Source organism: Rhipicephalus microplus, chromosome 6, assembly GCF_043290135.1.
Source record: "Rhipicephalus microplus isolate Deutch F79 chromosome 6, USDA_Rmic, whole genome shotgun sequence".
Classification (NCBI taxonomy): domain Eukaryota; kingdom Metazoa; phylum Arthropoda; class Arachnida; order Ixodida; family Ixodidae; genus Rhipicephalus; species Rhipicephalus microplus.
In genome coordinates this window covers 9,617,666-9,635,666 of record NC_134705.1, presented here as the reverse complement: position 1 = coordinate 9,635,666, position 18,001 = coordinate 9,617,666, and the positions used below count along the sequence as shown (strand labels likewise).

The following is an 18,001-nucleotide window of genomic DNA, read 5'->3' as shown; positions in this document are numbered from 1 at the left end:
CAGCGCGACCATGCCTTTCGCTAGAAAGTTGTCGCGTATGCAAGCCGCACTCTGACCTCTGCAGAGAAGAGGTACTCGATAACCGAACAAGAGTGCTTGGCTGTTGTCTGGTCCATCCAAAAATTTCGTCCGTATCTACATGGTCAACACTTTACTGTTTTGACAGACCACCGTGCTCTTTGCTGGTTGTCCACAATCAAAAACTTGTCGGGACGACTTGGCCGCTGGATTCTCCGGTTACAATTGTATGACTTCGACGTCATCTACAAGACTGGAAGACAGCACCAAGATGCCGACGCTTTGTCACGATGCCCTTTGCCGCAGTCTTCGGCACACGTCACATCCCCTTGTCAAATCGGCTATACAGAGGACGCCTCGTCGATATCATCGATTTCTTCTCTACATTTATCCACCCATCCGTCAGTACTTACCACTCACCAGCGAGCCGATTCTTATTGCACTGACATCATCGGTCGGCTTACCGGCGCTTCATCTTCCCCAAATTGTAGGCTCCGGAAACAACTTCGACTATTCAAATTGGAGGACGATGTGCTACATCGATACATTTTCCACCCGGAAGGCCACCGATGGGTTCCCGTCGTACCACGCGCACTACGCACTGAAGTTCTGCGCGCTTCCCACGACGACCGGACGTCAGGACACTTGGGTTACTACAAAACATACGAGCGCATCCGCAGTCGATTCTTCTGGCCAGGTCTTTCCATGACAGTAGCTAAATATATCGCCCCGTGCGCACTTTGCCAACACTGCAAGCTGCCCACTACTGCTCCAGTCGGGACCCTACAACCACTTCCTTGTCCATCAGAGCCGTTCTCTGTCATCGGAATTGACCTCTTCGGGCCCCTCCCAACTACATCAGACGGCAAGAGATGAATCGTCACCGCGGTTGATCACTTGACCCGGTACGCTGAGATGGCCTCGATCACTCCAGGAACTGCTTCGGAAGTAGCAACTTTCTTCTTGCATGCTATTTACCTACGTCACGGAGCCCCTCGTGTTCTTTTGAGCGACCGGGGCAAGACATTTCTTTCAAGCACGCTTAGTGAAGTTCTTCAAGCATCAAAAATAGTTCATAAAAAACATCTAGCTATCACCCGCAAACCAATGGCTTAACGGAAAGATTTCATCGCACGCTGTGTGACATGCTGGGTGGGCTCGGTGACTGCACCACAATGCAGCCATCTAATCCACTTACCTTTGCAATGCAGACGACCATACTTGTGTTTGCCAGCCTGCAGCTGTCGAACATGATAGGCCTATCCTCGGGGGCGTCATCTATGTTGGTGCTGCCGGGCTCCGAAAGCGAGCCAGGCTCCTGCCGCCTACTACGCACCAACTGCTCGTCCCCACCGGATATTACGTCGGAGGAACTACTATCACCGGAAATCACCGTGCTATGGAAGGCCGCATCGTCATCAACCACAGCATCATCAAGTATAAAGGAACATCACCCGCTGACGCCACTTCGTGGGCTCGGTGACTGCACCACAATGCAGCCATCTAATCCACTTACCTTTGCAATGCAGACGACCATACTTGTGTTTGCCAGCCTGCAGCTGTCGAACATGATAGGCCTATCCTCGGGGGCGTCATCTATGTTGGTGCTGCCGGGCTCCGAAAGCGAGCCAGGCTCCTGCCGCCTACTACGCACCAACTGCTCGTCCCCACCGGATATTACGTCGGAGGAACTACTATCACCGGAAATCACCGTGCTATGGAAGGCCGCATCGTCATCAACCACAGCATCATCAAGTATAAAGGAACATCACCCGCTGACGCCACTTCGTGGGCTCGGTGACTGCACCACAATGCAGCCATCTAATCCACTTACATTTGCAATGCAGGTTAGTAAATCGTATGTCCTCTTCGCTAAAAAGTCGAGTAATTACTTCCTGGTGCAGTTCCCGAGCCCCCACTGCTGTATTACTATTGCTGTTGAGTGTGCTCATATGATTCACTCGTTGCTGATCTTATCGGGTGACGTCGAAACTAATCCTGGCCCTAACGGAAACGCTGCTATTCTTACTGAGCTACAAAAGCTAAGTGCCGGCCAGGCCCAGCTGATTGCCGAAGTTCAGAGTGTGAAATCTCAACTAAGCACAACGGATAAAAGAATAACAGACTTAAACAAACGAATGGGCGATCTCGAAACACATTACCAAACTCTTCTTCCCCTCAGAAATGATATCGAAAAAACACAGACTAACGTAATCAACATGACTAAAAAAATTCAAGAGCTAGAAACTTCCCTGGATGACGCTGAAAACAGGTCGCGCCGGAATAACCTTCTATTCTACGGCATCCCTGACCCCACTAGGAATGAAACGTGGGCTGAATCTGAAAAAATGATAATCGATATCTGCAACAATAACCTTGGACTAACAGTGCAGCCTAACGACATAGAACGCGCACATCGTCTCGGTATTCATTCACTAAACCGAAATCGTCCCATAATTGTGAAATTTTTATCATACAAAACCAGAGATGCACTTTTATCAAACGGCAGGAAACTGAAGAACACTAACTACAGCATCGGGGAGGACTTTTCCCGCCCCGTTCAATATGCGCGCAAGCAATTACTTGCATTTGCAAAAGCACGTTCGGACAAGTTCTCCTTGCGGTTCAAAACACTGCACGTCGGGTCGAAGCGCTATATATTTGACGCATCATCACACATGGTTAAGGAAATTGCATAGCGGTTACCCCGCCAACAAAGAGCAATAAAACGCCAAACGGCTTCCCCATGTCATGTTCTCTCGTTTTCCGTAATATTCACTAACATACGTAGCCTTCTTCCAAAACGTGAACTCATATCCAACATTATCTCGTCATCAAAAAGCAACATACTCGTATTAACAGAAACGTGGCTTACCAGCGATATAACGGATGCGGAAATATTAACTGACTTACAGGACTTCCACGTGTACCGAAATGACCGAAATGGCTCACGGGGGGGCGGAGTACTTATCGCAGTTCATCGGGGCATATCTTGCTCCGTTGTTAACGTCGATTCCGATACCGAATCCCTGTGGCTAATTTGTCGTACTAACACCGTAACTGTCCTACTTGGCGTCTGCTACAGGCCCCCGCAAACGGATCCAAATTTTCCATGTCATCTGAACAATTCCATTCAAAAACTTACTTCCGCTTACCCAAAGGCTCGCATTCTTCTGTTCGGTGATTTTAACTACCCTAATATTGACTGGCAAAACATAGTTACTTCTACATTATCATGTCACGCAGAGGCGAAAAACTTCCTCGATGTATGTCTCAACTTTAACCTTACACAATTAGTCGCCCAACCAACCCGTGTCACACGAGGATCAGCAAATATTCTCGACCTGATATTAACCAATAGCCCCGAGAACCTATTATCTATTACTTACCTTCCTGAGATCAGCGACCACAAGGTCATACATGCTTTATTTTCATTTACCTCGACCAAAAAACAGACGACTAATAAAACAATTGTTCTTTATGATAAGGGTAACTATAGTGCAATATCTGAAGATCTCAGTAACTCTTTTAATCAGTATGAATCTACATTTCACACGCGCTCAGTTCATGACAACTGGTTGATCTTTAAGGACAAAGTAAATCACCTCTCTGATATGTTTATCCCGAAGATTACTTTTCAAACTAACCGCAATAAACCATGGTTTTCTCGGCATTTAAAAAAACTTGAAAACAAAAAGAAACGACTTTTTCGTACCGCCAAACGCAACGGCAAGCCTACTGCATGGCAAAAATACATCGAAGCTGAAAAATCATATTTGCTATCTGTTCGTAAAGCCAAATACTCGTTTTACCATATAGGCTTACCTAATCTCCTAATCAGGAACCCCAAGCAATTCTGGCAAGTTCTAAACCCCACACATCCTTCCGATATTAAACTAACGAATGATTCACACGAGACAGTGACTGACCATGATTGCGCAGAAATATTCAACGAAGCATTTGCATCTGTCTTCACTACTGAACTTGACATGCCCTCACAGTCGCCATCATTTAGCGTAGAAACTTTCATGCCTGCTGTCACCTTCTTCGAAGAAGGCATTTCATCTATAATCCACAAATTAAAACTTTCTTCATCAGCTGGTATGGATTCCATCAACTCGAAACTCCTCAAGAATGTGAAATCGACTTGCGCAGCATACTTATGTCTTATCTTCTCACAGTCACTCACCTCAGGAATCATGCCGGATGATTGGAAAACGGGCAAGGTCGTTCCAGTCTACAAATCAGGTAACAGAAACTCACCCTTGAACTACCGCCCCATTTCATTAACCAGCGTGCCTTGTAAGATCATGGAACACGTCATCTACTCACAAATCTTCAATTTTTTGGACTCCAACGAATTTTTTCATCCTTCACAGCACGGATTTCGAAAGGGCCTTTTTTGCGAAACCCAATTAGCACAATTCGTTCATGACCTACAGACTAATCTCGACTGTAATATCCAAACCGACTCAATATTCCTTGATTTTGCAAAAGCTTTCGACAAGGTTCCTCACCAGCGTCTGTTACTGAAACTTTCAAAACTAAACTTGCATCCTAACATCTTCAGGTGGCTTGAGGAGTTTCTAACTAACCGCTCGCAATCTGTCTATCTTAACGGCCACCTGTCTAAACCACTCCCAGTCACCTCAGGCGTCCCACAAGGGTCTGTTCTCGGTCCTCTCCTATTCCTAATATATATTAATGACTTACCATTGCATGTTTCCTGTAACATTCGCATGTTCGCTGACGATTGCGTAATCTATCATACTATTACTAATTGTCATGACCATCACATCCTTCAGAGCAACCTTAACAATATAATAAACTGGTGTAATATTTGGCTAATGACTCTCAACCCCACTAAATGCAAACTCTTGTCCTTCTCTCGTCGTCACAATCCCTCTCGCTTTCAGTATTCTATTTCTAAATCATGTATCGAATTAGTAGAATCGTATAAATATCTAGGAGTCACCCTTTGTTCTAATTTATCATGGCGCGCCCATATTACAAACATCATTTCAGCATCGAACAAAACACTGGGTTTTCTTAAACGCCACCTTCGCCTTTCCCCACCACATGTTAGATTACTCGCGTATAAATCGCTTATAAGACCAAAATTAGAATACGCATCTGCCATCTGGAGCCCCCATCAAGCATACCTAATCACTGCCTTGGAAGGTGTTCAAAATCGGGCCACCCGTTTCATCCATTCCTCATATTCATATGACATCAGCATTTCACCATTGAAACATGAATCTGGCCTATCACTCCTTTCTTATCGTCGCCGCGTTGCTAGCCTAACCCTTTATCATAAGTTTTTTTATTCTTCACTCAATCAAGCTCATTATATAACAGCCGCCTCACGCATTTCCCACCGCACCAGTCATTCACTTCAAGTTGCCCGCCCGCCATCACGCACCACTACGTTTGCTGCTTCGTTTTTCCTCAGAGCAGCTTCAGACTGGAACGGCCTGCCCTACGACATTGTCACAATTGCCTCATCATCTACCTTCCTGGAACGCCTCACCGATCATCTGCCATGTTAATTCAATTTTAACTGTTTGTTTGCAATGTTAATTGAATCTCCGCTGTTTTGAATTGTAATCCCACCCCTTATGTAACACCCCCTGAATGGGGGCCTTTAAGGAAATAATACTGAACTGAACTGAACTGATGCTGTCCATGTATATCCGACCGGACCATCGCAATTGGGTGCCATACTTTCCTTTGTCATGTACGCATATAATACGTCAGTTCAACGAACCACAGGCTTTTCTCCAATTTTCCTAGTATACGGACGCCAACCCACATCACCACTCGACGTTTCATTCTTTTCTGGCCCCGTCAACTCTTCACCATTCGTTTGTGACCAGTTTCTGTCCCGTGTTGCTCGATGCCGTCGTCTTGCCCATGTAAACACCGAAGCTAGCCAAGAAGATCGCAAACATTGTTACGATGCCACTCACCGTGTCGTTCTCTACCGCTCTGGTGACGATGTACTTCTGTGGACTCCTGCGCGAACGCCTGGCTTATACGAGAAGCTTGAGTCACGCTATCTTGGCCCCTACAAAGTTATCGAACAGACCTCACCGGTGAACTACCGTATCACACCTGTTCATGTCCACACTGACCAACGCTGCCGCGGGACAAAGATTGTGCATGTTTCGCGTCTCAAGCCCTATCGTGTGCATTCCCCAGCGCAATTCGCGGCCAGGCTTGCCGCTTCCGTCGACGGGGGAAATTAGTGTAAGAATTCATTGAACGTCATCCTCATCTGTCAATAACCATCATCAGTCTTCGCCCGTTCCTCTTCATCATCGGCGCTATTTTGCTGTTGCTTGAATAAAGCGTCAGCTGAACCCGTGGTATTTTAATATATATATATATATATATATATATGTATATATATATATATATATATATATATATATATATATATATATATATATATATATGAGATCTAACAGACAGTAATGCAAAGGAATGTACAGGGGAAGGTATCAGATTCAAGGAATGTAAATAAGAAGAAAGAAAAGTGGATGAAAAAATAACCAGCCGTTAGCAGGCTCTCACGACTGGTTATTTTTTCATCCAAATTTTTTCTTCCTATTTACATTCTATTGGTTCTAATAACTTCCCCTGTACATTCCTTGGCATTACTGTCTGATAGATCTCATTATTATTGTGTTAAAACATGGAAAAACGAGTCTTAGGTATACCCTTCTTTTCCTTATATATATATATATATATATATATATATATATATATATATATATATATATATATATATATATATATATATATATATATATATATATATATATATATATATAATGCCGCGAGGCGTATTGCGAATAGTGTTGCGCATGCCGATACCGCCGGCACGCGGCCTTATCGTGGTCCAGGATGCACCGCGACTCATCTGCGAAGATTATGGCCCGCACGTCGACCATTCGTTGATAACGAGATAGTGCCAGACGCTACGACGACTGTATCTCGGATGGTGAACGCGCCTTGCGTTCCAGTGGGACATTTCTGTTACCCGACGGCCGTCGAACGCGCCTTGCGTTCTAGTGGGACATTTCTGTTACCCGACGGCCGTCGTACGCGCCTTGCGTTCCAGTGGGACATTTTCTGTTACCCGACGGCCGTCGAACGCGCTCTTCGCCTCCCGCTAGGCCGGTGTGTCTGTTTTCCTTTAGTGAGCGCAAGTCCGCCAAATAAACGGATCTCCTATTTCTACTAACCTCCCGGTCTCCTGTCTTCGGGCTACCCTCACTCTTACGTGACATCTGGTGGAGGTGCGGGGTATGAACGAGGAAGCTGAAGACACAGATACTCGAAGCAGTCGCCGCCTCCGAAACCTGCCACCTGAGCTGGGGCCGCTACCGGACCCCACGCGACCACGAAAGAACGCTTCCACAGCCACCATGAGCACCCCGCAATCACCTACTCCTGTCATGCTGCAGCAGCCGCGGGTGCCCCCAACTTTCCATGGTTATGCCGCTGAAGACCCAGAAGAATGGCTCGACCAATTCGAGCGCGTGGCTACCATAAACAGGTGGAAAGAATAAATGAAGCTGCGATACGTTTACTTTTCCCTGGACGGCCCCGCCAAAACATGGTATGAAAACCATGAGACCACACTGACCACCTGGGAATTTCTGAAGAATGAGTTGCTCAAGACCTTCACCAGCATCATGTGAAAAGAAAGGGCCCAGCTGCTGCTAGAATCGAGGACCCAACAGCCCCATGAGACCCTAATCGTGTACGTCGAAGAAATGAAACGTCTTTTTAGGCGAGCGGACCAAGACATGACCGAAGACTAAAAGGTCGGATACCTAATGCGAGGGGTGAAGGAGTCGCTTTTCGCTGGTCTCATAAGGAACCCTCCTAAAACAGTCGCCGAATTTACTAAAGAAACGCACACCATAGAAAGGACCCTGGACGCCCGGACTCGGCAATACGACCGCCCGTTTCAGCTCAGCTCGCTCTACTCGGAACCGATTCGGGGTGGGCTAACCACCAACGATCTGCGGGAAGCTATTCGAGAAGTGGTTAAGGAAGAACTACGCCGATTGCTACATCCTACCCCCCAGCCCCCCCAAGGAGCATCTCTCTTGGACATAGTGCGTGATGAAGTCCAGCAGGCGCTTGGCTCTTCATCAGCGACGACTCGAACAGAGGCCGAAGCAATGACTTACGCCGCTGCAGTGAACACTAGGCCACCCCGACGAAACGAGCCCAGCCCTCGACGGTACGCTGCAGCCCCAAGTAGCCGTCCGCCCTTACCCGCCCACCCTACATACGAGAGACGCCCGAGCCAAAGAAAATGCAACACCTGGAGAACTCCCGACGACCGTCCCCTATGCTTTCACTGCGGTGAGGCCGGCCACATTCTTCGACACTGCCCCTACAGGCGGATGGGACTGCATGGCTTCTCATCTCAGGCACCACGGCCACGCCCTGGACAACGACCTCCGGCAATCGAAGACTACTTGCGCCATACAGAGTACTTGTCCAGCCGTTCTCCATCACCGCCATCCCCACGCTTCACGTCACCGAACCGCAGCAACAACGAACGAAGAAGGTCCCCAAGCCCCCGCAGGGGAAACTAAAACCAGCAACCTTTGGAGGTGAGGTTGCTTCAAGAGGAAAAGCTGAAGACCCTCCACCGACGACCATATATGACGACAGCACATCATCTACGACGACGACAACGCATAACAACCCAAGCCGCGAGACGAAGCAAAACGAAGCAACAAGACGAAGCCGTGACCCGAACCCGAAACCAACGCGCAACTCCAGCCCACGTGCTAAAAACGGAATAAAGGAATTTCCGGCACTCTGTCAGCATTACGATCGCTAAAAGATGCAGACACCCCTCTCTAATCAGTACTTTGCCCCTAGTCTCCCATTACAACAATAATAGTCATCGCGGCAGCGAAGACTGAAGACGCATGCGCACATGGAACGACTTTCGCCGACAACCGCTGGTGGACACCGCCCCCTGGGCGATCGACATCAACGGAGCAGCATATAAGAAGACCGTCGCCATCCTACCACTTCAGTGGGCACGTCGGCTGGCCTGTGAGCAACATGCCAAATCCGTTTCTCTTTTTTGTACAGGTCAGTAACAAGTATTATTCTGTCAAAACCAGTAATCGTTGTTTGATTCAGCTGACGTGCCCACAAAGTGTCTTTTTGGCTTGTTTGGTCATTCGGAATTTTGTAGTGTCTTTACTGATGCTATGTGGGGACATCGAGTCCAACCCAGGCCCTACGGTTGAGGAACTTCTTGATGAGCTCCTCACTGGCCAGAGGAACATTCAAACTAGGCTTGAGGCGATAGAAACAAAATTAAAGCAGGTAGAAGCTGTGGCCTCGGACATTAAAGAAGTAAATGTGAAATTGTCAAGCCTGGAAAAAACTGTCCAATATTTGGAACACAAAGTGATTAACTTAGAAGACCGCAGTAGGCGCAATAATATTATTGTGTTCGGTATACCTGAGGATGAAAAGGAAACCGCGGATGCCCTTGCTAATGCTGTTGTTAAAGGTGTGGTTAAGGATGTGCTTGGCGTACAGCTGAGATCAATAGAACGAATGCACAGACTTGGGCGCAAGCAAACAAACAAAAACCGACCGGTCATATTAAAATTGTTTGATTACCGCGAAAAAGAGGAAGTGCTGGCTAACTGCTTTAAGCTTAAAGGTACTGATATATCAGTTTCCGAAGATTTTTCCCTAGTCACAAGAGAAAAACGAAAAAAACTGTGGGAAAGCACTTCTGAAATTAGAAAGGCAGGCGGAAAGGTTACAATGAAATACGACAAAATTAAAATTGATGGCGAGCTGTTCGAATGAAATAACACTGAAAACAAAAGAATTCCCGTAAAGAAGGGCCGGGGTAGCCAAGAAATCAAAAGAATTCCCCTAAAGAAGGGCGGGGGTAGCCAAGTACGCAAAAAATGAAATAAAATTGAAGATGGCAAACCCCTCATATGCCTGAACCTAAATGCTCGTAGGGTCATGAATAAACTTGAACACTTGGAGAGTATTGTAATGACCCATCGCCCTCACATCCTGATGATCACCGAAACGTGGTTAAATTATGATATAAGCGATGAAGAAGTTACACCACCTGGCTACAAGATTTATCGAAAAGATAGAGACACGCGTGGTGGTGGCGTTGCTATTATGGTAAAACAGTCATTGCAAGTGATAAGGCAAACCGATATACCGGGCGTTGAATGTGTTATTATCAAACTCTATTTACACGACCTAAATTTGTCTGTAGGCGCATTCTATCGCCCCCCAAATAGTGATCACACATTCTTCGAAAAGCTGAATGAATTCTTGTGTTCTAACAGATGTGACACAAGCAATGTGTTGATAGCTGGAGACTTTAATGTTCCGTCCATCGACTGGTCCGGTGATTTTCCGCAGCCACTCGTCTGTGCGGCGGAACCCATTGTGGACCTTATGCTCTTTCATAATTTAACGCAATTAGTCAAACAACCCACGCGCATTCAGAAAGACAAGAGCTCACTCTTGGATCTCTTTATTGTTAGCCAGAGTATTGCAAGTCGAAACGTTGATGTACAAGTAATGGAAGGAATTTCGGATCATAAAATGGTTTTCTTGTCGATCCCTGGAAATCGTATCATCAAAACAGAGAAATACCGACGGTCGGTTCCAGTTTTTTCACGTGCTCAAGATGTGGACATTATTGACGCTCTAGACATGTCGTTTCCAACATTCTGTTCCCTTTACGAGTCAAATGATTGCTCTGTCGAAGACTTTTGGCACTTTTTTAAATCACTTGTTTTGTCGTGCATTGAACAATTTGTGCCCTTCAGAGAAATTTTCAGCCATAGGGTTAATCCATGGATTACAAGAGAAATAGTGCGTATGGGACGAAAGACAAAAAAATTAAGAAAACAGCATCGCAAGTCTCCATCACTAGCTAACAGTGAAAAACTTGTGTCAATGCGCAGACGCCTTCAAGAAAGCATTAAAAAGGCTAAAGAATTTTACCACAAAGTAACTATGAAAAATTTTCTTCTCTCGTCTCCTGAAAAATTTTGGCGCTATTTTTCCCCAAATAAGAAGTCAATTTCTAACATTGTAGTTAACGGGGAAACCGTCACTGACCGACTCACCATTGCAACGTCTTTTAACGACTTCTTCTGTTCAGTATTCACGAAAGATGACACAATTACACCTTCAGTCAACCAGTTCGAGAACATTCCCCCAATAAGCAACATTTCGATATCCCAGGAAGGTGTCCTTTCTCTTTTGCTTCAAATTGATCGTAAAAAAACACCCGGAATAGACTGTATTGATAACCACTTCTTGGTGAGGTACGCTGAATGGAGCTCACATTATCTGCATCTTATATTTAACAAATCCTTATCCCAATCTAAGATCCCAGAAGACTGGAAATACGGTAAAATTACGCCTATACCTAAATCAAACACTCCACATTTGGTTACTTCATATAGACCTATCACCCTCTTGTGTACAAGTGCAAAAATATTGGAACATATTATGTTCAAGCACTTATCAACATTTCTAGAAGAAAACAAACTTATTGACCCCAGGCAACACGGCTTCCGAAAAGGTCTATCTACCGTAACACAACTATTAGAAACAGTACATGAACTCGCCAAAACCCGTGACAGGCAAGGTCAAACAGATATTATTTTTCTAGATTTTGAAAAAGCGTACGATCGCGTGTCGCACCAAAAGCTGCTCTTAAAACTTCAACCCATACTGAAGAACGATACACTTCTGTCATGGATAAAAAATTACTTAAATTTAAGACGACAATGTGTAACAATTGACGGTACGTGCTCTCCAGCAGAGACAGTTATATCCGGTATACCTCAAGGTTCGGTGCTTGGGCCACTTTTCTTTCTTGTGTTCATTAATGACATAGTACAGGATATACCAGTAAAAATTAGACTATTCGCAGATGACTGCATCCTCTATCATGAAGTTCAAAGCCGCTGCGACCAAGTTCTTTTGAATTCTTCTTTAGCGAAAATACAAACTTGGTGTTCAACGTGGCAAATGAGTGTTAACAAGGCTAAAACGGTTGCCATGTCAATAACGCGTGAACAGCATCCCCTAAGCTCTCCATATTCCATAGATAATCACACTCCGTTGCAGAAAGGTACAAATATTTAGGCGTAATTATTACCTCGGACCTTAGATGGAATGAACATATTTCGTATATTACAAATAAAGCCATGCGTAAACTTGGATACCTTCGAAGGTCATTGCGAAAATCAACCAAGGAAATAAAGTTACTGGCTTACAAAACTTTCATTAGGCCCTCCCTCGAATATGCATCAGTTATATGGGATCCGTACACAAAAAACAACATTGATAAACTAGAACTCGTTCAAAGGAAGGGCATCAGGTTTGTTCATAATTGCTATCGCTGGCAAGTATCTGTAACTTCAATCTTGGAAGAATCAGAGCTGGATACATTGCAAAAGAGACGTCAGCTTGAACGGCTCAAGTTTTTGTACTCCCTTTATCATGATAAGCTGGCAATAGACAAGAGTAATTTTATCGACCTGGTTGGTAAGCGCTCGACGCGATCACACCACACGAAAAAGATAAAGGATTTTAGCTGTAAAACAGACACATTCAAAAACTCCTTTTTTCCGAAAACAACGCGTGAATGAAATCGACTTCCATCCAATGTAATTGATTGTACTACACTAAATTCTTTTGCTAAAGCATTGTCAGATTATCTGTAATTTTTTCGGTATCTTGGTCGTCACTCCGCTTTCCTAGTATCGCGACTTCTGCAAACTGATATGTGATTGTGAAACAATAATGTTGTTCTGATGTTTTTTTCTTCTTTTTTTGTTGTTGATGTTGCGTGTGTCACATTGTAGCTCTGTTTTGTTTAGCGGTGCACCTCGGTCCAGATTTCTCCTGCTCTTTCCAGTCATGTCTTGTATATTATTAATAGTTTTTATCAGTGTAGGTCTGGCTTGGTACCAAACAAGTTGTTAAAAGTACCTGCTGTCACTTTGTTGATTGCGTAATTGTATATTTTTTGTTTTTATTTTGTTCCCGCTCATTGTTGCGGTTGTTTTGTGGACGTATTTGCGTATGTTCTCGTATTCTTTTATTTGTTCTGCCCGCTCCTGCCAAAGGCCTTTTTTAAAGGCTGGCAGTAAATCTGAAAATAAATAAATAAATAAAATAAAATAAAAATATTACCCCTCAACAAAGCTTTTAGCGTATACATCTGACAATAGAGAAATCATTCGCCACTTCAAGCACAGCTGGAACGCACAGATAAGTGGTCGCGGATGTCGTACAGTTCCTCTTTTTTCTTTTTTCTTTTTCTCTTTCACTTACAGGAGCAAATGCATACATTGAATATTGATAGTGGCGCCACAATTACTAGCCCTTTCATATCTTCCAACGCCATCAACATGCACTTGAAGCGCTTAAGCTTCCTCTCCCTCTCCCCGATTAGTCCTAAACTTCAAAGAAGGGCAAGTCGCCAGCGGATTGCACCGGGTGGTGAAATACAGAAACGGTGGTCAAAATGTCCACATTGGGGAAGGGTGGGTGCTTGGGAGGTATTTTTGGCAAAGATGGCATAGCTCGTTTACGTTCGCCTTGTTCTGTTGAGTTCCTGTTCTTTCCTAATCCCGCCATGTCCCTCTTGCTTCTTTCTAGCATTTCTTTCTCTCTTTTTTCTTTTTTTTGTTGTGAATATTTTTTCTGTCCCCTTCCATCCTGTTTTAAGAAGCTGTAAGAAGACATTAAAATGTGTAAATATTATTATGCCTTGAAAAAGACGGGGCTCCCGCCAAAACATCAGCTGAATAAACAAGTTCTTATGCGAAAGCGCATGTACTTTTATATCTATAACCTTGTGGCAACACAAGTTATTCTGTTATTGTTATGCTCATATATATGTATGTATGTATATATATATACATATATATATATATATATATATATATATATATATATATATATATATATATATATATATATATATATATATATATATATATATATATATATATATATATATATATATATATATATATATATATATATATATGTATACTTAAGGCTTCAGTTTTCTGTGTTTTTGACACAATTAGGATGAGATATAACAGACAGACAATAATGCCGAAGGAAGGTATAGGGGAATTTCTTAGACCAATTATAATGTAAATATGAAGTAGGAAAAGTGGGTGAAAAGATAAATTGCCGTGAGCAGAAACCGAACCGAATATGCGACCTCCGAATAACGCGTTCGATGATCTACCAGTGAGCTACCGTGGCGGCTATCCCCTCAGCCGCTTTGTTGGGTTTATATGTGAGTTTAAATGTGGGAGTGTCAGTCAGCGCCGTCTGTAGCAAAGGAGGCGAGCGTGGAAGACTCTTTGTGAGACTGATTGGCGTACCATAGCTGTGGAATTGCACGTACGCGTCCCCTTCAGCTAAGGGAGGTGTGGGGCTCGATCCCCAGTGCCGGCCGGCCACTCACCGGTAGCTAAACAGGGTACAGGCGGGCTTCGAGGGGCTGTGACGCGTCGCCCCAGTGGTGAAGCTTACTCTGCCTGGAGGACTCCCAACCCGTTGCGCGGGGACCCGGGAGCCTGATTGGTGTCCCGTAGCACGTCAGCTTATTACGAGTGGACAGCTGACCAATAGGCCTCGTATACAACCTAACGGCGCCAAGTCTGCCAGTGCGTAACCCTCGTTAATGAATAAGGGAAATAAGTGTATACTTAAAGGTTCGTTTTTTCGTGTTTTTTTTGACACAATAATATTGAGATCTAACAGACAATGATGCTGTGCCGGTTCTTAGGCCCTCAGACGCAGAAACCCAAGACAAGGACAAGAAAAACATTTATTGACTTCACACACAAAACAATCACAACACTGTGGCTATCTGTACAACACACTGGCCCCATAACTCAGTCATACAGTCCTTATGGGCACGTACACGCGAGTAACCCACGCATCCTCACTACTCGGAAGTCTAATTCCGTCGGGTGCCACTCACGCTTCCGCTGAAGACGATGGCGTCGACGACAGCGCCTCGCCACGGGAAGGTTGCCAAGTGCACGGGAGCTCACGAGCAGACCATCAGCTGCAGATGCAGGACCAGGCGGCCCCTCGCTGCGGCCGACGCAACACCGAGGTTGCACCTTCAATTGGTGGTTGTGCCGGACCGGCGCCGACGTTGCACCGTGGCACGATCTCGGTGTCTGGTTGTGCCAGACCCGAGTCGGGACAGGATCAACCGCTTGCCCTGGCCCGCACGCTCGTCCGCCACAGGGACAGCACGTCGGCGCCGGTCCGGCACAACCGCCAATTTAAGGTGCAACCTCGGTGTTGCGTCGGCCAGAGCGTGGGGCCGCCTGGTCCAGTACAAACAGCTGATGGTCTGCTCGTGAGCTGCCGTGCACATCGCAACCTTCCCGCGGCGAGGTGCGTAGTCGAGGCCATCGTCTTCAGCGGAAGCGTGAGTGGCACCCGACGAAATAAGACTTTCGAGTAATGAAGACGCGTGGGTTACTCACGCGCCTCCGCTGGCGGCGCGTCTTACCTATACAACTATTCTTACACCGTGCCTATACCCAGTAACAATGCCAGAATTACCCGCTCGTTTACAGCGGCTTTCCGTCACTCCTTTCTAGTTCCTCTCCTTCTTTTGCTTCTTGTTGTTTGTTGCTACCTCGTTCGCCCGTTTGTCTCGTTTTTTTTTAACTGTGAAGGTGACCCTCTGCTACGGGAACTTGTACTATTTCACTTAGATCCTCCGAAGAAGGCTGGTCCAGCAGCCGAAACTGTTTGGTATAAATAAATATTTTATTGTTTTGTTTCCTATACTGCACTATATATATATATATATATATATATATATATATATATATATATATATATATATATATATATATATATATATATATATATATATATATATATATATATATATATATATATATATATATATATATATATATATATATATATATATATATATATATATATATATATATATATAGAAATTGGCTTGAGCGGACAAACGTGCGAAAACTTTTATTGCTCCTACGTTTCGGCCGGGGTCCGGCCTTCGTCAGGGAATACATTGCAAATGTCAACGTGCTGCTTATATACATTGGGGGCCCCCAACACGTGTCTATTTAATATCAAATGTCACATATATGACAGTGGCACACAAATCAACATGCGAAAGAGCACGATTTGATAATGACAAGACTATATCACGAAATGATAACATACGGTGAAGTCTGCGCAGCAAAAAAGGGCGTTTTTCACACTCACGGAAAGGATCAACATAACAAGGGTGATAATGTACCACGAATGCATTTAACAATATTGCGTTAAAACAACTCGATGAACTAACAAGAAACATAGGTAAACAACCAGCAACAATGCGCTAAAAGAATTAACAAAAAACAGATGTAAAGCAACGAGAACGGCAATATGTGGTGATGGTGATTTGAAAAAAAAGAAAAAAAAGAAAAAAAAACTTTGGTAAAAGTGAGATACATGGCATTCATGAGAACGAAATATAACAGAGTTGTATGTAACAGGCTGAAAACTGATGAAAGCTGCAGACATGTGATAGAGAATTTAGCCTTGTCCGTGACATAGTGATCCCGTTGCTGAACGTGCGCCCAGGAACGTGAGCTTTCCTGCGCTTTCGTTAATGCCGAATGACAGTGCTTTAAATTTGTAGATGAGAAATGATTCGCGTGCTTCCCGTTCGTGGTGAGTCTTAAAACCAGATTCTAATATGGTTGCTGTTAGGTTATCGAGTGAATGTTCTGTCGCATTCAGGTGCTTAGATAGGGGTAGGTTAGGAAAAGTTGTGACATGCGCCTTGTGGTTATTAAACCGCAGTCTGAATGGTGTCGCTGTGTGGCCTAAGTACTGAAGCTTACAGACTGAGCACTCAAGTAGGTACATACAGTTACTTGTATCGCAATCGTAATCACCATTAATTTTCATTGTTAAATTTGACGCCGAACTGTGGGCTGAAATAGAGGTGGTCATGTGTACGCAAACCTTGCAACGTGGTTTGCCACAAGGGTGGCAACCTGAATAGGCAGGATGAGTTAGTACAGATGAAGTCAGCATATTGTGCAAGTTTCTCGACCAGCGATAGACTACACGTGGCGATTCCGAAAATATGTTTTTGAGACGGTCGCCCTGCATAAGAATGTTGTGGTGCCTTCGTAGGATGTGGTTAACGTTTGGTGCTGATGCGGAATACGTTAATATGAGGTTTGTAGATGGTCGCTGTTGAGCAGGCTTGTTGGAGTGGAGGAGCACGCTCCTGTCCACTTCATTAGCACGTTTAATGGCATCGTCAATTATCTGAGGCGGGTACTTTTGTCTTCTTAGAGCATCACTGAGCTTGTCACAATTATCCCTGAAGTCTGATTGTGCGGAGCACAACCTTTTAAAACGGAGCGCCTGGCTGTATGGTATGCTTGTCTTGTTGTGTCTTACGTGGCTACTTTCAAAATGAAGGTAGTGGTGTCTATCAGTCGACTTTCTGTAAAGCTTTGTCGTTAGTTTATCACCTGATATGCATACCGTGACGTCCAGAAAGTTTATGTTTGATGCTGAGTAGGCGAGCGAGAAGGAGATTGATGGATGAAAATTGTTAAAGCTTTCCACAAAAGACAAAAGTTCAGTTTCCCCGTGATGCCATATCAAAAAGATATCGTCAATAAAGCGCTTATAGTATAACGGTTTTAGGGCGCACGTGGCAAGAAACCTGTCCTCCAATGTGCCCATGAATATATTGGCGTAATTCGGTCCTATCTTCGTGCCCATCGAGATGCCACTCGTCTGTACATAGTGAGTTTGATTAAGTTCGAAGTTATTTAGTTGCAGAATTAGTTTTAAAATGGAGGCTAGAGTTGAGCTGTCAATAGGTTTG

General features: G+C 44.5%; 2 protein-coding genes across 6 annotated transcripts in view; both read left to right on the top strand.

The window, feature by feature from the left end:
- The window catches only part of LOC119168738 (Kv channel-interacting protein 4), an 850,622-nt gene that overhangs the window by 227,772 nt on the left and 604,849 nt on the right, over positions 1–18,001 (top strand). The window lies entirely within an intron of this gene.
- On the top strand, positions 1,174–3,832 carry LOC142765187 (uncharacterized). Its single transcript, XM_075865789.1, has one exon. The coding sequence runs from the start codon at positions 1,194–1,196 to the stop codon at positions 2,715–2,717; it is 1,524 nt and encodes a 507-aa protein (XP_075721904.1). The 5' UTR covers positions 1,174–1,193; the 3' UTR covers positions 2,718–3,832.

Excerpts from the sequence above, each read along its gene's own strand:
- LOC142765187 (XM_075865789.1), top strand. The coding sequence starts at position 1,194 with ATGCAGCCATCTAATCCACTTACCTTTGCAATGCAGACGACCATACTT.